Raw genomic sequence first — 22,902 nt, forward strand, 5'->3', positions numbered from 1 at the left:
ATTTTTATTCGTGGATTCATCTTATCAAATTCACCATATTTGGCTCTGCTGCCCAACTTTAATTTGCACGAAAGGCCTAAACAAAGTCGATCAATGCCATTTGCCACCTTGGTTAATTAGTACTATAAAAAAAATATTTGCATCAAACTAAACAAAGCTGCACCCAAAATAAAAGCAAAAAACTATGTTAATAATTGTTCTTTATTTTATTTTATTTTGGGTGTGGATCAATCTGGTTAAAATAGGAGTTAAACACACGATTTTGTCAAGTTGCTCTTGGCTGTTTTGATTACATATCAATCAAATTAAACCCCTAAACACGGCAACAATGAAGGCATAAATTTTCCCTTCAATTTGTCCTATACTCATATATGGCTACTATGAGATGATCTGGCTTGACTTTTTGTCTTAACAACAAAATTTAGATAATTATATATTCATTAATTGCACACACTACATAGGACATATATATACATGATAGTTCCTTCAAATACACACACAAAAACAAGAAAATCTCGTTAGAAAAAAAGAATAATGTAAAATTCACTTAATAATAACAATTTTAATAAGTTTAATGATTTTCTATAAAAATAAATAAGTTTAATGATTGGTAATTAAAAAAAATCATAAATTTAATGCACCGATCGAGCATAATCATCCAATTATTATCTACCCTAAACTATTGAAAAAGGATAATAAAGTACTCTTTCTGTACATATCAACAAAAAAAAACAAGAAAATCTCTTTAGAAAAAAGGACTCAATGTAAAATTTACTTAATAATAACAATTTTAATAAGTTTAATGATTTTCTATAAAAATAAATAAGCTTAATGATTGATAATTAAAAAAATCATAAATTTAATGCACCAATGGAACATAATCATCCAATCAGTGCCTACCCTAATCTATTGAAAAAAGTTAATAAACTCCTCACGTACCAACAAAAGAAAACAAGAAAATCTTGTTAGAAAAAAGAACTCATGTAAAATTCACTTAATAATAACAATTTTAATAAGTTTAATGATTTTTTATAAAAATAAATAAGTTTAATGATTGATAATTAAAAAAATCATAAATTTAATGCATCGATCAAACATAATCATCCAATCATTGCCTATCCTAAACTATTGAAAAATGTTAATAGAATACTCTTTGTGCACGTACAAGAAAATAATGAAATCTCGTTAAAAAAAAAAGACTCAGGTAAATTTTGCTTAATAATAATAATTTTAATGATTTTCTATAAAAATAAATAAGTTTAATGAATGATAATTAAAAAAAATCATAAATTCAATACACCGATAAAGCATAATCATCCTATCAATGACTACCCAAAATTATTGGAAAATGTTAATAAACTACTCTTTCTGCATATACCAATAAAAGAAAACAAGAAAATCCCGTTAAAAAAAAGGATTCATTTAAAATTCAATTAATAATAACAATTTTAATAAGTTTAATGATTTTTTATAAAAATAAATAAGTTTAATGATGGATAAAAAAACTTCTGACCCCATTGCTCAGAGGCTCTTCGCAAAACCCATGACCAGTCACCAAAACACAATTTTACTAAAAAATTATAAATTCAATACACTAATTGAACGTAATCATTCCATCAACACCTACCCAAAACTATTGAAAAATGTTAATAAACTAATCTTTCGACGCGTACCAACAAAAGAAAACAAATATTAAATATTTTATACATAAAACATATATATAAATTATTAATTTAATAAACATGCACTGTGAGTATTAAAGTTTTTATCATCACAATTCACAATTACTCTTTTGACATGTCCCAAAAAAGAAAAAAATTAAAGATAAACATACTGTGTATAAATATATTATGAATTTACCAACAAATAATTTGTCTAAATGATGTCAGATTTAATTTTTTCTTAAATAAAATCTCGAATTTAAGTTTTATTAATGAAAATAATAAAATTAAAAAAAGGATCTTATCAAAAGTAATAGTGAAATAATTTTGATAAAAATTAATCATCAACAAAATCAATAAATATTTAATATTAATAACATGATAAAAAAAACATAATTTTAAGTCTAATAAACATATCTTATTATTAATATAAAAGTTTTTACACCATTAATCAATAAAAAATAATCATCTTTACATTTTTTATATAATTCTTAAAATAATCATTATAAAAAATTAATATAAATCTATGATTAGGAAGATAGTGTATAGCAAACATATTATTTAACTATTATTTCTATTATGTAAGATATGAGAGAGGAGAGGAAGATGGAAAGAAAGAGGGAGTGAAATTTCTGCGCTGTATCTTATTGTCACACTGCAGAGAGAAAACTTTATTGTGTGGCGCAGTTGTAAATTTTTTATGGTCAGGTTCCTTACGTGTCTACTAAACATTGCTCACATGCCAGCTTTTCCCTTACCTCAACTTGCCACTTTAACAAATCCAAATTAACCAATCAAATCATGCATATCCTAAGAATAAAAAGCACCAACTGTATAATTTATTATTGCTTTCACCCCATGTTAACAAAACATAGGGGAGAAGTGTTAATGAGTATCTTTATAATATTGATTATGAAATTTTATTTTTTTAATTTCTTAGTCAATATCTTAATAATAAAGAATCTTATATTTTTTAATTTATTTTTACTAACAACATTTTTAATGAAATTTTTTAAATGGTTTTTTAAGTGAATACATTATTTTTTATCTTTTTTTTGCCCATACAAATTTATATGACATGGAGAATTTCTTTAAAATAAAATTTATATATTTTGTAAGAAAATATTTTTTAACAATAAAAATAATATTTATTTGACACATAATAACATCATAATTAAATTATAATTAAATAAAAGTACAAAATATAAGTTTTTTTTTAAAGATTTTTATTATTAAAATAAAATTATATATAAATTTCTTATAATTACATGACTCATATTATAAGAATCAAGAAAATAATTTAAAAAATTCAAGAAATTCTCACTGGAGATGTCCCTCAACACTATTAATACCAGGCTTAAACATGTCAAAGTGACTCTCTCTTTCTCTTTCTCTAAATAGAGTGCTAAAAACTCTAAATTCATAATTGCATCAGAATATCTGAGATTTGCTTAAATTCAGATTTGAAAACCAACCACACAGGAAAAAACTTTTTTATGGGAATGACCCTTTTTGAGTTTTTTGTTTCTTCTTTTTGATACACTCATGATGTCGAGGAAAACTATCTGATTAGCTTCAATTGTCATTGGTGAGCATTGATCCTCTTCTCAAAATCTTCTTCTTCTTTTCTTTCCCGAGAACTTGAGTTCCTAGGAAAAACAAAGAATAGAGAGAGAAAGAGAGTAATGGCACCAAATACTGAGAAGTCTAACAACAACGACTTCACCTTGTTACAAGTTCATGATTCGGATTCTCCCATGTTTCCAGAGAAGCAGAAAGCCACAAGCCGCAAGCAGTTTACTTGGTTTCTTCTCCTTAAACTCCACAGAGTTCTGACATGTTTGTCATGGTTGACCAATTGTCTCAAAGCCACTTTTGCTTTGGTCAAGAAGCGCGTTTCATTGGCTGACATGAGCGATGAGGGCCCTAAGAGTAGAGGAAAGTTGTACAGGTTCATCAAAATCTTTCTTGCTCTCTCAATTGGAGGCTTGGCCATAGAGATCATTGCTCATTTCAACAAATGGAACTTGCACAACATGATTCAGCCTTGGGAGGTTCAGGGTCTGCTGCAATGGTGCTATGTGGCTTGGCTCTCCTTCAGGGAAGACTACGTTGCTCCATTAGTCTTGATGGTTTCAAAGTTCTGCATTGTCCTCTTCTTGATTCAGTCCTTGGATCGCCTTGTTCTCTGCCTTGGATGCTTCTGGATCAAGTACAAGAAGTTGAAGCCAACCTTTGAGGCAGATGCATGTGATGTTGAGGACCCTTCAAACTTCCCAATGGTCCTTGTTCAGATTCCCATGTGCAATGAGAGAGAGGTAACAGAATCAATATTGCAACTTGCCATAACTATGATTAAGATTATGATTATGATTTTTTTCATTGACAAATGTTAGTTTTGTTAGAAATGTCACTTGGAGGAGTTGGCTTCACCATTCTCCAACCACTGAGCCAATCTTATATCTCCTAAGATTATGATTATGATTATGTCCTAGCCTAATTTATGAATTAGAATAGTCTTATGATTGGTACTAGTGGCAGGCTAGTTTAGACTAATGATTTTCCAATTTTACCAATGAAGCTGAATTTTTTTTTTTTCTTGATGTAATGAAGGTTTATTCACAATCAATTGGTGCTGCTGCTCAACTTGATTGGCCAAAAGACAGAATATTGATTCAAGTGCTAGATGATTCGGATGATGGGAATTTACAGCTGCTCATCAAAGAAGAGGTGGCCTCATGGAAAGAGAAAGGGGTGAACATTGTGTACAGGCACAGATTGATTAGAACTGGGTATAAAGCTGGGAATCTTAAGTCAGCAATGTCATGTGACTATGTCAAGGACTATGAATTTGTGGCAATATTAGATGCAGATTTCCAGCCCAATCCTGATTTCCTCAAACTAACCATTCCCCATTTCAAGGTAGGTACTATTACTAATATAGGCAAATGCTAACTCTCTTAGGACATTGGTTAAGGAATTAAAAGGAGAAAAAAATTATTGGGATGTGTAAAATTACACTGCTCATGATTTTTTTATGCTCTCTTATGATTTTCATAATAAATACTTTCTCCTTTTAATTTTTTAACCAATATCCTAAGGACACTGATTAACAAGACCTTTACTAATACTATATGCCAGATAAGGACAAGGGACATGTCTTCTATGCATGGTCTAAAGTCAAAAACAAATAATTGAAGAATTTATGGACTTTTCTTTACAGGGAAAACCTGATTTGGGGCTGGTCCAGGCTAGATGGTCCTTTGTGAACAAGGATGAGAATCTACTCACAAGGCTCCAGAACATCAATTTGTGCTTTCATTTTGAGGTGGAACAACAAGTTAATGGCTACTTTCTAAATTTCTTTGGATTCAATGGAACAGCTGGTGTTTGGAGGATAAAGGCTTTGGAGGAATCAGGAGGGTGGTTGGAGAGGACCACAGTTGAGGACATGGACATAGCAGTTAGAGCTCACTTGAATGGATGGAAGTTTATCTTCCTTAATGATGTCAAAGTTCTGTGTGAATTACCAGAGTCTTATGAAGCTTATAAGAAACAACAACATCGTTGGCACTCTGGTCCAATGCAGCTTTTCAGGCTATGCCTTCCTGCTATACTAACTTCCAAGGTATTATTAATTTTTTTGGGTTAAATTTCTATGCACTTTTACTCTCAACCAATCAGAAAATCATTGTTGGTATGACTTTTAAGATAGTTATTGTAAAAGTCAATAAACTTACCATATAACTATGTGATTGGATAACAATGTAAAAACCATTTACACTATAAGTGCATACACTATTTAGTATTTACTATTTACTCAATCAAGTTTAATTTCTATGCACAGTCAATGTAAAAATTTTACATGGTCAATCAATCATAAATTATGGTTTGCGCTTTTAAGATAATTATGATAGAAGTCTTTCAAACTTATCATACTATCAAAACGCATACACTACTTACCCAGTCTTTGTATTATTAAATGTATAGTTTTCTGAATTCTTATTTGCTTTTATCCTATGCAGATATCAGTCTGGAAGAAGACGAATTTGATATTTTTGTTCTTCCTATTGAGGAAACTTATACTCCCCTTCTACTCCTTCACCCTGTTTTGCATCATACTACCCTTGACCATGTTCATACCCGAGTCTGAACTACCCCTTTGGGTGATATGTTATGTCCCCATCATCATGTCTTTCCTAAACATCCTTCCATCCCCAAAATCTATCCCTTTCCTAGTTCCTTATCTTCTGTTTGAGAACACCATGTCAGTCACAAAATTCAATGCCATGATTTCTGGATTGTTTCAGCTAGGAAGTGCTTATGAGTGGGTAGTGACAAAGAAGACAGGGAGATCCTCAGAGTCAGATTTGTTGGCCTTGGCTGAGAGAGAGTCAAAGTCTTCAAATGAAGAAAAGATTCTAAGAAGACACTCAGAGTCTGGCTTGGAGTTATTAGGCAAACTTAAGCAATCAGAAGTACCTTCAAAGAAAAAAAGAAACATGCTCTATAGGAAGGAGCTAGCACTTGCACTTCTTTTGCTCACAGCATCTGCAAGAAGTCTTTTGTCAGCACATGGTGTTCACTTCTATTTTTTGCTCTTCCAAGGATTGTCATTTCTCATAATGGGTCTGGACTTGATTGGTGAGCAAGTGAGCTGAAATAACTAATAAGGATTGGAAATTGTTTTACTTGTTTTTGACACCAATACTTTTGGTTGAGTCCAGATTTTAGTTGAAGTTCATTAAGATACAATCGTAAGATTACATAGCAGCTGGCAAGACAATGAAATATATAGATTAAAGTTGATTGTCCCATCATAAAATATAAAAAATAATGATAATAATAAGCATTGAGGATCATGGACAAAAACAAATGCAATTTTTTTAATTTCTTTTCCCATTTTTGTGTAGACTTTGTCAGGGAGTGATGATTTATTGCCTTTTTTTTTGTGGATTTTCACTTATGCAAGGAGTGGTCTAGGTGTAGAAATTCTGAAACTTGGGATAAGTATAAGATAGCTAGAAATGAAACCAAAAAGGCGGTGAGTGAGGCAAGAGCCCAAGCTTTTGACGGACTATACCAAGCTCTAGGAACCAGGGACGGAGAAAGATCTATATATAGGCTTGCTAAGGGTAGAGAGAGGAAGACTAGAGATTTGGATCAAGTAAAGTGTGTTAAGGATGAAGAAGGCAAAGTCTTAGTGCATGAAAAAGATATCAAGGAAAGGTGGAAGGCGTATTTCCACAACTTATTTAATGATGGATATGGATATGACTCTAGCAGTCTAGACACAAGAGAAGAGGACCGGAACTATAAGTACTATTGTCGGATTCAGAAACAGGAAGTAAAGGAAGCGTTGAAAAGAATGAGTAACGGTAAGGCGGTGGGGCCAGATAACATACCTATTGAAGTGTGGAAAACTCTTGGAGATAGAGGTCTTGAGTGGCTCACCGAACTCTTTAACGAAATTATGAGGTCAAAACGCATGTCGGAGGAATGGAGGAGAAGCACGTTAGTGCCAATCTATAAGAACCAGGGGGATATACAAAATTGTGCAAATTATAGGGGAATCAAGCTCATGAGTCATACCATGAAATTATGGGAAAGAGTGATCGAACGGAGATTAAGAAAGGAGACTCAAGTTACTGAGAATCAATTTGGTTTCATGCCGGGAAGGTCGACCATGGAAGCGATTTATTTATTACGGCGGGTGATGGAGCAATATCGCATGGCCCAACAAGACTTGCACTTGATTTTTATTGACTTGGAGAAAGCGTATGATAGAGTGCCTAGAGAGATTTTGTGGAAAGCTCTAGAGAAGAAAGGGGTTAGGGTTGCATATATTCGAGCTATCCAAGATATGTATGATAGGGTATCGACTAGTGTTAGGACACAGGGTGGAGAGTCAGACGATTTTCCCATCACAATTGGTTTGCATCAAGGGTCAACCCTTAGCCCCTACCTTTTTACCTTAATTCTGGATGTCCTCACGGAACAAATCCAAGAGATAGCGCCGAGATGCATGCTTTTTGCAGATGACATAGTCCTCCTTGGAGAGTCGAGGGAGGAGTTGAATGAGAGGTTGGAAACTTGGAGACGAGCTCTAGAAACACATGGCTTTCGCCTAAGCAGAAGCAAATCGGAGTATATGGAATGTAAGTTCAACAAAAGAAGGAGGGTTTCTAACTCAGAGGTGAAAATAGGAGACCATATTATCCCTCAAGTCACACGGTTTAAATATCTTGAGTCTGTAATACAGGATGATGGGGAAATTGAAGGGGATGTGAATCATCGCATTCAAGCAGGATGGATGAAATGGAGAAAAGCATCGGGGGTGTTATGTGATGCAAAGGTACCGATCAAGCTAAAGGGAAAGTTTTATCGGACTGCGGTAAGACCGGCGATTTTGTACGGAACAGAATGTTGGGCGGTCAAGAGCCAACATGAGAATAAAGTAGGTGTAGCGGAGATGAGGATGTTGCGGTGGATGTGTGGTAAGACTCGACAGGATAAAATTAGAAACGAAGCTATTAGAGAGAGGGTTGGAGTAGCGCCTATTGTAGAGAAGATGGTGGAAAATAGACTTAGGTGGTTTGGGCATGTAGAGAGAAGACCGGTAAACTCTGTAGTGAGGAGAGTAGACCAGATGGAGAGAAGACAAACAATTCGAGGCAGAGGAAGACCCAAAAAGACTATAAGAGAGGTTATAAAAAAGGATCTCGAACTTAATGATTTGGATAGAAGTATGGTACTTGATAGAACATTATGACGGAAGTTGATCCATGTAGCCGACCCCACCTAGTGGGATAAGGCGTTGTTGTTGTTGTTGTTGTTGTTGTTGTCACTTATGTAAAGCTTTAGGATTGAGAGAATATTGTTGGAACATAACTGTATCTATTGTCTTTCAGAATAGATTGTGAAATGAGTAACCCCTACTCTATTAATAATATGACAACCCTGTATTACTTGTCTTTTGATTCAGAAAAGAGGGGGAAAAAAGCTGAGAAGAGAATTTCCATAATAAGGAGAAAAAAAATTATAATATACCCAACTTACTGTCATTAGTTTGAAACATATATATCAAACTCGAAAGAGTAAAACTATGTATTTTCACAATATTTTCTCACAACAAATCTTAATAATGAGAGAAGAGAAATGGAAAGAAAAGAGAAAGGAGTGTAAAATAAGATGAGTGATGTAATATATATATTCAAGTTGTAAAAAAATATTAGAAAATTTGAGCCAAAATAATATTTTTCAAATGAAAATTTTGGCATAACAAAAGCATTATGTCCATCAAATTCCAAACTTCTTATTATAACTGTCTCCTTTACTAAAAAAAGAAAGTTAACGATTCATTTGCTTGCAACTTTTGTATAGAACTTTTTTAATTAAAAGTAGAATGTTTATAGGTCTCAATCAACTCAATTAAATTGGTTTGAATTTTTTTATAGTTTGAATCCAACTTGAACCAAACAAATTAAAATCGACGACAATAGGTTTGGATATTAAATCGAGAATTTTTAAATTTGAACCAACCTGAACCAAATCAAATATGTATTATTATTTTTATTATTTTTAAATGTTGAAATTATTACATCGTTTTGTGTGTCCCATTTGTGTTTTGTATCTATCACATACACTTATAGAGACTTACTTTGATACTTTTGTTTTCATTTGTTAGATAAGCCTAAAAGGGCATTGTACACGCATGACAATTTTTGATGCCGTCGAGCTTACCTCCTTCATATATGCACTTAGTTAGTGTTGATAGTATAACTTTAACATCTGGATCTCCTTATGACGGATTTGATTAATTTGATGTATGTCACATGATAATTTGTTAATTTTGAGATAAAACTATTATTTTATATTTTTTCTAAACAATTTTTTTATTATTTCTTTTACTTAATATCTTATGATCCGAACCGAACCAACCCATTCAAAATTGATTTGATTTGATTCGAGTTAGGAAAGAAAATCTAAAATCCAAACCAAACTAAACCAATTAAAATCAATCCATTTGAATTTCATTTTCCCCAAAACTTGAACCAACCTAACTCATAAACACCCTTAATTAAAAGATATGTCTAAATTTTTTATAATTCTTGTATAGTTCTTCAAAATGAATATAATACTTTCATTTATAAGTTAAAAGTTATACTTTTTATATTTATTTAATTTAATATTTAATCATACATAATATTAATAATTATATATTATGTTAAAAATTGAATTTATTGGATTCTATCTAATATGTTATATAATTTGATTCAGTTTGAACCCAAATAAATAATAAATAATTTAAAGAAAGGGAATTGAAATAAATCTGTCTCGATTCATCTTTTGTTATTATAAACATCTCTTGGAGGAATCCATGTTAACGGGAATTGAAAGAAAGGGCTTTGATGGTTAAACTTCTTTTTCACCTTAGTTTTATTTTCTTTTCTCATCATTCTGTTTAACTATGTATGATCATATCATAGAAAAAATATTTTTTAATATCGATTGTGAAAAATTATGTTTTCAATAATTAAAAAATGCAAAAATTATTTACCATAAATGAACATTGAAACCATGAGATAATTTTTTCATCGTCATAAAAGTAATCATCAAGTTGCATGTTTTAGAAAGATAAATAAATATTCAGTGTTTTTGTTTTTAATCTTACTACTCGTCCTTCCCAAAACCCCAAAAAAATGAGAGAAAATAATAAAAAAAAAATTTAATCTTTATACTTTCAGTTAAATATAGTCAAATTCTTATATTTTTATATGAATGAACATGATCCTTAAGCTTTGAAAAAAATGTAGATTTAGTATTTCATAACTTAAAAAAATATAATAAATTCTTAAAGAAAAAAAAAATCCTCGTGACTTCTAAAATTTGAAAATCAAATTCATCAATACAAAAATATAAACACAGACCAAAAGTATAGAATAAAAAACTTGGGCTTAAGATCTTGTTTGATGTGGGCTTAGCCCACTAGGATTTAACACTAAAATGGGCCTTCGTGTACAATTGGGCCTTTCTCTTATGTGTTGCTAGCAACACCTACGCTATACTACGCATGACATGACAATACAGTATTACATTGTTAGTCTTTGCAATTTTGACATGCTTTCTTTGTCGCTGTCACTCAACATGACTTCTTCACATCAATTTCACGAACTCGAAACCGTTACTTTTTTCAAAACTCAAAAGCTGGTTCTTCTTTCGTAGTATCACAAAAGAGAAAGTGATTCTAGAGGTGGGTTTGTTTACTGTACAACGTGTAACTTCAAATTTTGGGTTATTTGTTACCATGATTTTTGTTGTTGTTTTTATAAACCCAGATCATACCTTTGTGAATGTGATTTTCCAGTGTTATTGCAATGGCTGAGGAGAAAGACGCTTTCTACGTTGTAAGGAAAGGGGATGTTGTTGGCATCTACAAGTCCTTCAGTGACATCCAACCTTCCCTTGCATCTTTTGTATGTCTTCTTTCAACCTTGTTGTGTTCTTTCATAGTGTAAAGTTTTTGTCTTTGGTCATTTCTGCATTTGGGTAGTGATACTTTCTGATGTTGAACTTCTAAGCCTCTGCGTGCTTCATTAAACCTGAAAAATTATTTCTTTACCACTAAATATGTATTGAAAATGTTGAAGGTACACCCCATTTTTGGGATGTATGAGTGAAAGGAAGAGAGTGATAGAGAGAAAAAATCAACCGAGAAAAAGTTATTGATAAATCATAAATGATATGATGTGTAATGAAGAGAAATAGAAAGAAAAAAATGAGGTGAAAATGTGATGGAAGAGAAAGTGGATGTAGGACAATGGTAACTCATGCAATAAAATTTTGGGGTTGGTTTTTGATTTATTCAAACCATCATTCTTTCCTTGTTGTTTTGGTTGCAATAGAAGTTGGGGGTATTGTTAGTTGAGGGTGTTTGCATGTTCCATGCAGGTATCTAGTGACCCTGTAAGTATTTACAAAGGGTATTCTTTACCTCCGAAGACTGAAGAGTACCTTGTCTCACCTGCGGATTGTAAATTTGTAATGCATTGAGGCTCGTCTGTAATTATCATAATTTCTAATAACATGTTGGGGGAGCTTTTGTTGAATTTAGATGATCTTGATTTTGCAAAATTAATTTTGATTAAAGTTGGTTTTGAAGTGAACTAAGTTATGTTTGTAAACTTCTATTTCAAAATCAAGTTTTTCATAAAATTTAGTATTTTGTATTAAATTTTCATATCAAAATAAAAGCTAAATGTGAGTTGTTTATGCTAGAATCATGTTTAAGGTCATTTCCTGTTTGAAACATTTTGCTTGTTTTTCCAAACGTGTGGTTAGAATAAACACATGGTGAGATAAACCAAACTACATTGCAGTACCAAATATCCAATTAAACAAATTTTCTCTTTTGTAACCCTGGGGTTGGGTTTAAGGCTTTTTAAGCTTATGTCATTTGTGTCTCTTGTAATTGAAAAAAGTCTGAACTCAAGAGGAGATGAATTTTCTTGCAGGATCCATATTCATCTGGAGGAAGAGCTTTCAATGTGAGTTCCTCATCAAGGAACTTGCATGGAGCCATTCAGTTTGACACTCGTGTAAGTTATCGACGTTGACATATCCTCAAGCAAGAAATTACACTTGTATTACTGAAGAAATGCTATGATTTGTGTGAAGCACATATTTGGAGCTTGGGCTGAAAATGAGTTGAGTAAAGTTTGACTTGACTCAGCTTGGCTGAACTCTATAAGAGTTGGTTTGATTCAAATTCAATTTGAGGTTTATAAGTACCAATTTTTTACTCAAGTTGGGCTTGATTTAAATTCAACGACTATTTGGTTCAGTTCATGAGTTTGCAAGCTCAAGTTCTTATAAAACTTGTATTTACTTCAGTATTTTTTTTTGTGCAAAAATGACAATGTAAAATAAAATGAAATTACTTTTTGTGAAGTCAGGTACTAACTTAACCAATGCTTACAGTATTAACTATTAAGGACTAGAATGGGGTTTTACTCTAGATAATTTATATTATCAAATGTACTTATACTTTTATATATTTAAAAAGATTTATGTGTGTGTGTAGTAAGTCATGAACCAAATTAATTGAATAATATTTGGCTGAAGTTCAGTTCATTTAATTAATAAGCTTAATTTTCAGCTCAAGTTTAATTCATTTAGTTCTTGAACCAAATTCATCAAGCTAATTAATGATTCTAGTTTCAAACTAATATGAAGTTTGTTTGATTCATTGCACACCTATTTGGAGCCCTATTATGTCAGTTATTTTTCAGATGGGAAAGTTAAATTGGTTATTGCTGAGGTCCACCTGTAGCAATCAGTGCCCTATTTTGTGGCAGGGCAGGCTTTCTGTTGTTTGTGATTTTGTTTTGCATTGATTCTAGTCTGTTGTATGTGATTCTGTAAGCTGGTTTGATTATGTTTTGCATTTCTAATTGCTAATATTGGCATATACACTCTACATCATAATTGTGTATGTGCCTGTACTGATTATATAATATATTTAACAACTGGCCACATAATTTACACTTCCCATGATAATGTTTTGTGTAGTTGGTGAATGCCCCAATTCCATGTCAATTGCCTAATTTTCTTTTTTTGTAACTTATCTGCAAGTGATAATAAATGTATAAGATCTGGAAGTCATAAGATTGAAATCTACTATATACTTTTGGCTGTTTTATTTAATATCTTTTGAGGCATTCATAAATGATCCATATCTTAAGGGCTACTTTGTGAAAATTTAGTTGATTGTTAATTTATCGTTGATGCAACTCTAAAATTTCTAGCATATTATTCTAACATGCGTGTGTGGAAGTAACAATTATTGTAGCTGAATGCTGGTGGATGTGCCAGCAAGGTATAATAAAGTTGCCGTTGGGACCATTAAGTCAATGCAACAGTTAAAATAGATGTCTTAATTGACACTCTAGTGTGCTATTTATCTGTCTAGGATGAGATTTAATCGGACTCATTTGTTCTAAATATTTTGACTAATCAATGAATTAATTGTCAACTAAAAAATCCTTTGACCTTCTATCTTTGAGATGTGGTAGCAGCATATGTGCATATTATATGAGAGCCTTTAAATTGAGTGAAATGTTAGGTTTTATTGCATATGATTCTATGATGGCCTCTCTTCCTAGTTGGAATACTTGTTGTACTTTATCTTTTAATAATACAACAACAACAAAATCTTACATCTCTATTTGCAGCTTTCGTGTAACCTTCATTTTGATGGTGCGTCCAAAGGAAATCCTGGACCAGCTGGTGCAGGAGCTATGCTGCGTGATGGGAGCAAGGTGTTTCCTGTCTGCAACAATTCATGTTGTTAAGTATATTTTCTTACAGAATGTAGCTAACTAATAGGTTTCTTAGGTCTATCGGTTGCGTGAAGGAGTGGGCATTCAAACAAATAATGTTGCTAAGTATCGAAGTTTAATACTAGGATTGAAACATGCCCTTAAAGAAAGGATATAAGCACATTGTTGTCCAAGGAGACTCTCTGCTTGTCTGCAATCAGGTTTGTTATATTTTTAAACTTTGCATTTTTAGTACTTTTCAATTCCCTGCCCCCCTTTTCCCTACCTCTTAATCTGTGTTTTTTTTTTTTTTTTACTTAAATATCATCTGGATGGTGATAAAAAGAAAACATGCTGTAATTTAGAAAAAAAAATTACATGGATACTTGAAATTTGAAGTAACAATATAGTTCCCACTTTATGCACAACATAAGCACCTCCCCTGCCCCAAAAGAAAGGTTCTTTGATTCATTAATTCATATCCTTCCTAATGGTCAGATAGTATTAAGTTGAGTTGAGATTTACCAACAATTACTCTTCAGCTTTTATGCATTTTGTGACCAGTTTACCATCTTATATGATTGCTTTTGCAACAGATTCAGGGTTTATGGAAAATAAAAAACCAGAATATGGGTACCTTGTGTGGTGAGGCCAAGGAGCTGAAGGATAAGTTTTTGTCATTCAAGATCAGTCATATTCCTAGGGTACCACTTTGTCATTTGCTCTATATTTAATATTTACTCAAAAGTCAGAAAATAATGGCTTCTCCATTTTGTTGGTAATGATAAAGTGGACAACTCTTGAGTGATAAACAAAAGATGAAGAGGCCATGGACAACTCTTCCAATTCATACTGTTTCTCATGGTTTTTAGTTCACATGCCTGCCTACAAAAGAGAAGAAAAACTAATAAGAGATGAAAATAAAAGGGAACGGGGAGCTAAAATGAATCAAATTTTTCCCACAAGTTAAAACCAATTTTTCATCTCAATCTATGGAAAAGTGAAATGAGAGAGCTTTTAAGAAGTTGAGGACATATAAGTTAATTTTAACTAATGGGAAAAGTTTTAATTCATTTTACTTTGTTTCTTTATATTTTTTCCTCTAATAAGTACTGTTTGAGATGTTTATCCAAACTGATCCATAGTTGCTAGATTTTATACTAATTTATGCTTGACGTTACCAATGTATATGATTCCTATTAGTTTGTTATGTGTATAATTATATTTGGTCACTGGCACCAGGCATCCTACTTATACGAAGATCTGCATGCAGTTCTCACTATATTAGTCACATTTTACCTCACTGTATGGCAATCTGCTTACAAATGACATACTTTTTGTTGATGTTTTAGGAATACAACTCTGAAGCTGATGCTCAAGCAAACCTGGCCATAAATCTCAGAGGTTAGACATGAGGCCCTTCTGAGTTCCCTAGATGTTTTACTAATTGTTATGTTTTCATTATAATCACAAATGTACTAAGTTGACTTGATTCTGTTTCTGTTCTCAAATTTTTTGTATTAAAATAGCCTAAACCTTTAACCTCTTATCTGTCTACAAATGTTATTTTCGTGTCCGGTTTTGGAAGTGGAAAAGAAATTTTATTGGTTCCTAAACTTTTGCAGCTGGTGAAGTTCAAGAAGATTGTCAGTTGCTTTAATGCTCCACTTCTGTATGCTTGTGCCTTGCTTTCAGCTGGTGAAAATTCGGGTGCATTTTAGCTGTACATGACCTTTTTTTTTTTTGTATAGGGCAGTGCCTAATAAGTTGGGATTGGGACTTGGGGACACTGCATGCTACTGATAAAAGAACTGTTGGCAATTCTGTTAGTCAATGTGCTATGGCATGTAAGCATATTAGCTTTAAGACTCAAAAGTGCTATGACATGTAAGTAAACATGCTTGTTTCTGAATCTTAGTATTATTTGTCCTCATTCACTTGCTTTAACTAGTAACATGACTGTAGTAACTGTTGCTATCATTAGTAACTAACATGAGTGATGTTGCTTCGTGTCATGATCCCAAAATGAAAATTCCTTTCAATTAAAAATTATTCGTGATTAATAACTACAAATAAAAATTCACTTTTTCTATAAAAAAAAAGGATGACATATGAAGAAATTTGGCAATTCTTCTATTGTATGGCGATGCTTGATTGTCATTCGTGCTAGTTTTTAATTCATTATTATTGAACGATAAACTTTTTCATCCATTCTATTTGATCGAAGTCTTGTTTGAGACTAGAGAGGTTTTTCATTTGGAAAGAGGCTTTGTGAGCAGTTAGAAGCTTTCTCAGTTCCCTTTATTTTTATTACCTTATTTGGCGCATTATTTTGGAGGGAAGGAGAGGAGAGGAAATGTTGCTAACTAACATTTTCTCTTGGTTTTGTTCCCTTGCATGGGGAGTCTTATTAGTATTAAGAGAAATTATTAGGTAAATTAGAACTATTATAATTCCAATTAATCTTTACATGACACATAATTAGATGTTATTAATTTTTCTTTATAAATTGAAAATTTAAATAAGAGATTATTTAAGATTATGACACTTGACAGTTTAAAACTATCTAATAAACTTCTCTATCGATGGAGGATTAGAAAAAGAAAAAAAGTGGTTTCTAATTTTTTAAGGATAAATTTTAAGTTTGGCTCTGTTTAATTTCTTATGTGATTTTTTTCATCAACTTTTTTCTTTGTGAATTTAGTCTATAGATTTTAGAAAAAAATTATAATTTTGGTTCCATCTTTAGTTTCACACTTGTTTATTCTTTTTATATATATATTAACTCATTTTTTAATTATTCAATGGTGTTATTCTCACTCTCTTTTTCTCTATTCTCACTCCAACTTTTTTAGTTTTTTTATACAAAAATACCTTCGACAAAAACAAGTTTTTATTATGTACTATACCTAAAAGAAAATGTGTTTTTTTATCAAGTATGTAGAATAAATACAAACTGTTTACTTATATGTTTCACATACATTAAAAGGGGTTTAACTCTTAACAAATAAAAGTAAAAATAAGGATCTTGATTCCTTTTTTCAGAATAACTTTTGCACTTTGTATTGAATTTCTAAACATGCACCCAATAGATTATGCAATGAAAATTTATTTCTCTCGAGATTTTTTATAAAAAAAATCCAAAAGAAATTGGGGTATGAGAAATTGAGAATAGAAAAAAAAAAGGTTATAAGTTAAGTGGCAGTTTTATGGACAACATGGGAAATTACGAATTTGTTTGTGAGAGTATACAACGATGTTCTTTTCCTGTATGGATAGAAAGATTAGATAGCGTGTGGGAAATCAAGAACAGAGCTGAAACTTCTTCTCTTCACTTGAAACTGTGTTTGAAAAAGAAAAAAAACATGGCCACACTATTCTCACCTTTGTCTCTGCACTCTGCTCGCCCCTCTTCTTCTTCCTTTTCTTCTTCTTCTTCTTCATCTTCTCCCTTCTTTGCCTTTTGCAGCTTCCCTTTGCGCTCTCGCATTTCATCTTTGAAGGCACAAACAGTTCTTCTTCAGAAGATGAAGCGCGTGGTAAAGGCAGTGGAAGAAGAGACCCAGCAAGAACTCACCGCTGTGGATGAGTCTGAACAACCATCAACCTCCGAAGCACCACCCGTTGTGGTTCCCGTTTCCCCATCAGATACTCTCACCATGTTCTTTCAGGTACAACAATTACTAGTTTTTCTTTTTATCCGTATGAATCGAACACAGGTACCAGCAAGTTTACAACAACTCATACACTATGTTCAACCAACTGAGCTAGACCCTTGGTCATCAATTACTAGATTAGTGTGTGCTTTTTGCAATTTGCAATGCCCGTGTTAAATTTTTAGAGCAGGAACCTTGCATATAACTATTGTGTTTTTTTTATCAATGTGGCTTTAAATTCGACTTTTCATTAACTTTGAAGAACTACCCGTCATAAATTTTGTTTTTTTTTTTTAACTCAGTGAATCAATTTGTGCCTTTTCCTGCAATTGGGGGTCCTAAATTATATATCGATTGCATGAAATTAGGATAGGACAAGTTGTGTGCCTTTGAAAATCCTAATGGGACCAGGCCAAATAAGGACCCTTGCTTTTGTTTGGTTCTCAGGTGCAAAATTACATTTGAGGCAAAAGTACTTTTGCCAAAGGATCAAGACCCTTGCTTTTGTTTTCATTTTTGCTTTTATTTGTTGAATTTACATTGGAACATGCACACATCATTTCTAACTTGAAACCAAACATGCACTATGTTAGAATAAATAACCAGGCTAATGCCTAAAAATTATAGCATGTAAATGACCAAATTAATCAATGAAAGATGTAGCATCGTCGTGTTAAGATATAGCACCAGTGTAATTTTCATGTTTCAAGGTTTAAAAGCATCTCAAAGGCAAGAATTCAATTTGGGTTATTAACTCTCTTTTATTGGATTCCTTGTTGTCAATAAGATTTAAGAACACTCTAATTTTCTTTCAATCGTAGAATCCTTAACTTATTTTTAGTGGGTTTCATTTTATGTCTCCATTCACTCAAGAACCCTTGTTTTGACTTGAAAATTTGTTTTGTAAGGGTTAAACAACCTTGGTTGTAGTTGATCATATAAGCAATTTCTATAAGAATTCATTTGCTCCAATGATATTTTCAAGTTGCTTAACTTTAAGAACTAACAGAAACACCTGCATTAGAGCTGCTCAGATATGTTTGACATTATATCATTTAAAGGGTAAATTAAGGGTTTATTCAATAAACTAACCCTAGTGCCCTCCCATCATGGGCCAATGGGCTAAGGTCTAAACTATTGCTCACACAGTCCCACTAATCGGCGTTGTAGCTGTCTTAACCTAAAACAGATGGTTCATTAGATAACCCGGCTGAGTCGTAGTTTCTAGACTTGTAGAATTGTTTTTTCCCCTAAAAAAATTTTGTAATTGGATCTTCAGGTAGATACCTTTCTGTTTGTAACTGTATCACTTTTCTTGAGACTAACTGTCTACTTTTGCACATTTTAAGGCAGAGGGAACCGTGAGTGAAACAGCTATTCCAGCTTTAACCAAAGCTTTAGAGGTATCTCTATGAACTTTCTAATCTTGTTTTTGTTCAATTGGTTCAATGTGAATATAAATTTGATGCAAATATACCTTTTTCATGGCGTTGTGTGTCTTCATATTTTCACTCATGTTATTTCGTTCTGAGTTCCTTTATGAACATAACAGCAATGATACTTTTGATTTAGGTCCTCATTTTAAAATTATTCCTCTGAAAAAGACATGAGTGGTTGTTGTTGGCTGGTTTCCTTTTACTGGATGATGATGTAGGAGGCTAAGAGTAATGTTAGTGATGTTTATTTAGACCCAGTATTGTACATCTTAGATTCAAATGTAATTTAAAATAAGACAATTCGTACTATATTTGCGAAACCATGGTCAACCTAGTTTTTTGAATGGGGAAAGATGATCAAAGGATGGTGATGGAAGAGGGCAAATCTCATCACATACGGTTTAGCTGTGAGACTCGGAACTCATTTTTATGTTTGAGCATAGCTTGTAGTAGCCTCTCGTCCAAAAGATTGGGTATAAGTGTAAGAAAAACATGGTCATTATTGTAAATATGTCCCATTATTTTGGTCTTCCAGAAAGTAAACTTGTCATGCAACCAAAATACCAAATACCGCTTTCTCAATGGAGGTGATGTAAGGGGCAGTATGTTTCTAGCCACAACGATAGTTTAATGTAATAATGGGCATGCCTCTTATTTATATGCCCTGCATGAAGGTTTTACAAATAAAAAGCTTATAATTCTATTTCTGCAATTGTTGGTCACTTCTTTGATTGTTTTCTTTTGTTGTTCTTTTGCCATATTGTCATTGTCTTGGGGAAATTTTCTTCTTGTCCTTAATACTTGGTTATAATTGTTTCATTATATATGTTTTTATAGGAGACAGATGGTGTTACTGATTTGAAGTTTCAGCTTGCCGAGGGACTTGCAATTTTAGAGGTATAGTTCAAGTACTTTAATACAATTGCCATTGACAAAAAAAAAGCATAATTGTTTTAATTTTTAAATGATGAACTCTAAACTCTTGATTTGGATGATTGCTCGACATGAGTTAAACTATTTTGCTTGTAGGTTGGCACCCTAATGGAATTGAAATCTTTAAGAACGTCTCTTAATAGTTATTGCATAATTGAATTGTTGAAACACATTATATCCCTAATCAATATAAAACTTATAAAATCTAATACCTTGCCCTTGAATTTTTATATATGAGGGATGTGGCTATCTATTAGGTAAACATTATCCAATGAATTTAATTTTACTTACAATATCATTAATGACTTTTTGTGTTCTTATTCAGTTGAAGAAGCAGACAACAGTCCAAGCTACAGGAGTGGCTTCTGGTCTTTTAGAAACCATACAAGGTTCAGGCTTTAAACTACAGACATTAAATCTGAGTTTTGAGGATGAAGAAGTTGCAGTTGCCTAGACTAAATGTGCTGGTGTTATAACAATAGTTTGAGGGAGTACATTTTTTTTTTTAAAGAACATGCCTTTCACACATTCCTGACTAGAGCCTCGAACAATCATTTTGGTTTGTATAGGGCTGACTGAGGATATTGGTTATTATTATTATTATTGTTGTTTTTGTTATCATTATTGTTATTATTTCTTGAAAAAAATGAAAGATTATTTGATGATGAAAGTCTTCAATTGATACAAATGTGAGATTAGGACCATGGATGACTACATTACATATAGACTTGTAAGATTCAGAAGATAATTTTGCCAAACATTCTTTGCAAGAGGGAGGAAAAGTATCTTGTATGAATCACCGCGTATCATCTGTGAAAACTGAAAAGGACAGACTAAAGATTATCCAACTAAACTAAGAATATACTGAAAAGGATATTACGGAATATTGAAAAAAAATCAAAATCCAACATTAAAGATAATGTGAAGATAAAATATATAAGTGGTTGACAATCCTTATCATGAGTTAACTTTTGGAGTTAAATTAAGTTTAAATTTATATTCTAAGATAGTATTAGAACTTATTCTAAATAAGATCGTTTATCATATTATCCACAAATCAAGTTAAAAAGTATCAGATGTGAGAAAATATATTGAAAAAAATTCAAATCATAGTTCGGTTAGAAACAAACAGTGCTAACATAAAGTATATAGACAAATAATGGAAGGGAAGAGTCAAGATTTAGTTGCAAAGGGTATTCTTTGCCATGCACCCGAGAAAAATTATTTATAAATTCATACAATAATCAACTGCAATCAGCATGTAATTAAAACACCTAAATTTTAATCTCAAGCCAGTTCAGATGGACAAACAATTTAAAATCATAAGCATCGCCAAATAGAAATCAAACCCCGGAAAATTATCAAAAACGAAACGAATTGAGCAGAAAAGCTTATATTGGAGGGAAAATATGTAGGGAAAGAGAAAGGTGAATATTAGGTTCACATACCCCCTGGAACCCGGGGTCCGTATATTCATCAAACATTAATAAATCACTATTAAATCCTTAAACCAATAATCAAAGTTAGCATATAATCTCCTTGCATATAAAATAGATGTTAGAGAGGTCAATGGGCACACAAATGTTCTAATCTTTTCTAATAGAGTTGTTAATATTTAGTATAGTACGGTGTCTCAAATATGATTCATTGTGAACGAAAGTACATGTTCTAATCTTTCCATTGTTCTCTGTTTCTTCTTTTGCATCTCATCTTCTCTTCATGTTTTCATTCAGTAGAAACCCACGTTTATGTCTTATTCACGATAGAAGAAAAAATCTATGCTATAGTGTATAGACTATCAAGCACAAGTGACTCAAACACCTTTGTTGGAGATAGCCTAAGTGCCTAACGCTAAAGGACTAAAATGACTAATAGTTGATAGTGTAAAGGATCAAGTTTTTCTTTAATTTCTTAATTTTAAAAACTGAAGTGAGTTATAATGATAATTTAGACGCTAATTTAATGGTTTTCTCGAATTTTTGGTTATGTTAGACTAAATTTATTATAGAATTGTGAAACAAGTAGAAAAAAAAAATATATCTGTAATTAATAATTCTACGTTTTACTTTACATATATTTATAGAAAGATTAGTAACTTTTAAATTACAAAAGTTATAAAGAGAGACAAAGAGTCATAATACAAAGAATCATAAGTGTTCACCCAATAACATAATAGTAATTTATTTTTAATTTTCTATTACTAGTTAAAACTAATTATAAATGATTAAAAAATTATACGTAGTTTTTGCACGTACGTAGTTCAATGACTCTTATGCTTTTTTTAATTAAAAAAACTAATAATTAAGATATATTAAATAAATATGATAAAAAATGTATTATTAATACTTTTTCTAATATTTATATATGCGTGACTGATAGTGAAGAATGTTAATGATAATTTTACTTCAGTCTCATAATAAATTTTAGTAGTATAAGGAAAGAGAAATAAAAAAAAGAGTAATAAGAAAAAAAAAACATTATTAAAACAAGGAGTAAAAATAACGGTAGGTCACCACCTCCAACGAAAGTGCTTGCATTATTTTTGCTTATTAAACCACGATGATAAATACTCCATAGAGTAAGACTTTTCATTGGAATTTGTGTGTATCAATTAAGCACTCTTCTAGCAGCAAATGTTTATTTGAGCTCACTTCTTACTATCTTTTAATTTATTTGTTGGTTAAATTATAAACAATAATATAAAAAAACTAATAAAAATAATTTACTAAAATGTAAGAATGTTGTATTTGTAAGATCATTTAGTAAGTGGATAGGTTGGAAAAAGAGTTATTTAAATTGTAAAATGTAAAAAATTAATAATATGTAAGAACCCACTTATTATACATGTTAAAAAACAACAGATAAATTATGGTTGGAGTTTGACTTTGATGAATAC

General features: G+C 31.7%; 2 protein-coding genes and 1 pseudogene across 2 annotated transcripts; all 3 read left to right on the forward strand.

The window, feature by feature from the left end:
• The first annotated feature begins 3,040 nt into the window (after positions 1-3,040).
• On the forward strand, positions 3,041-6,563 carry LOC114398025 (xyloglucan glycosyltransferase 4-like). The gene is made up of 4 exons (XM_028360136.1): positions 3,041-3,979; positions 4,275-4,583; positions 4,885-5,289; positions 5,687-6,563. Exons 1-4 carry the CDS (start codon positions 3,347-3,349, stop codon positions 6,320-6,322), a joined length of 1,983 nt encoding a protein of 660 aa, XP_028215937.1. The 5' UTR covers positions 3,041-3,346; the 3' UTR covers positions 6,323-6,563.
• Positions 6,564-10,784: 4,221 nt separating this feature from the next.
• On the forward strand, positions 10,785-15,918 carry LOC114398241 (annotated as a pseudogene).
• Positions 15,919-17,226: 1,308 nt separating this feature from the next.
• On the forward strand, positions 17,227-20,676 carry LOC114398372. The gene is made up of 4 exons (XM_028360559.1): positions 17,227-17,652; positions 18,987-19,040; positions 19,911-19,970; positions 20,332-20,676. The coding sequence occupies exons 1-4, from the start codon at positions 17,347-17,349 to the stop codon at positions 20,458-20,460; spliced, it is 549 nt and encodes a 182-aa protein (XP_028216360.1). The 5' UTR covers positions 17,227-17,346; the 3' UTR covers positions 20,461-20,676.
• Positions 20,677-22,902: the final 2,226 nt, after the last annotated feature.

The sequence above is a fragment of the Glycine soja genome, chromosome 19 (assembly GCF_004193775.1).
Source record: "Glycine soja cultivar W05 chromosome 19, ASM419377v2, whole genome shotgun sequence".
NCBI classification, from domain to species: Eukaryota; Viridiplantae; Streptophyta; class Magnoliopsida; order Fabales; family Fabaceae; genus Glycine; species Glycine soja.

Bases quoted from the DNA above. Each gene is read 5' to 3' on its own strand.
- LOC114398372 (XM_028360559.1), top strand. From the start codon at position 17,347: ATGGCCACACTATTCTCACCTTTGTCTCTGCACTCTGCTCGCCCCTCT. The intron at 17,653-18,986 runs GTACAACAATTA...GCACATTTTAAG, and splicing joins CTCTCACCATGTTCTTTCAG to GCAGAGGGAACCGTGAGTGA. The intron at 19,971-20,331 runs GTATAGTTCAAG...GTTCTTATTCAG, and splicing joins AGGGACTTGCAATTTTAGAG to TTGAAGAAGCAGACAACAGT.
- LOC114398025 (XM_028360136.1), top strand. From the start codon at position 3,347: ATGGCACCAAATACTGAGAAGTCTAACAACAACGACTTCACCTTGTTA. The intron at 3,980-4,274 runs GTAACAGAATCA...GATGTAATGAAG, and splicing joins CCATGTGCAATGAGAGAGAG to GTTTATTCACAATCAATTGG. The intron at 4,584-4,884 runs GTAGGTACTATT...TTTTCTTTACAG, and splicing joins TAACCATTCCCCATTTCAAG to GGAAAACCTGATTTGGGGCT.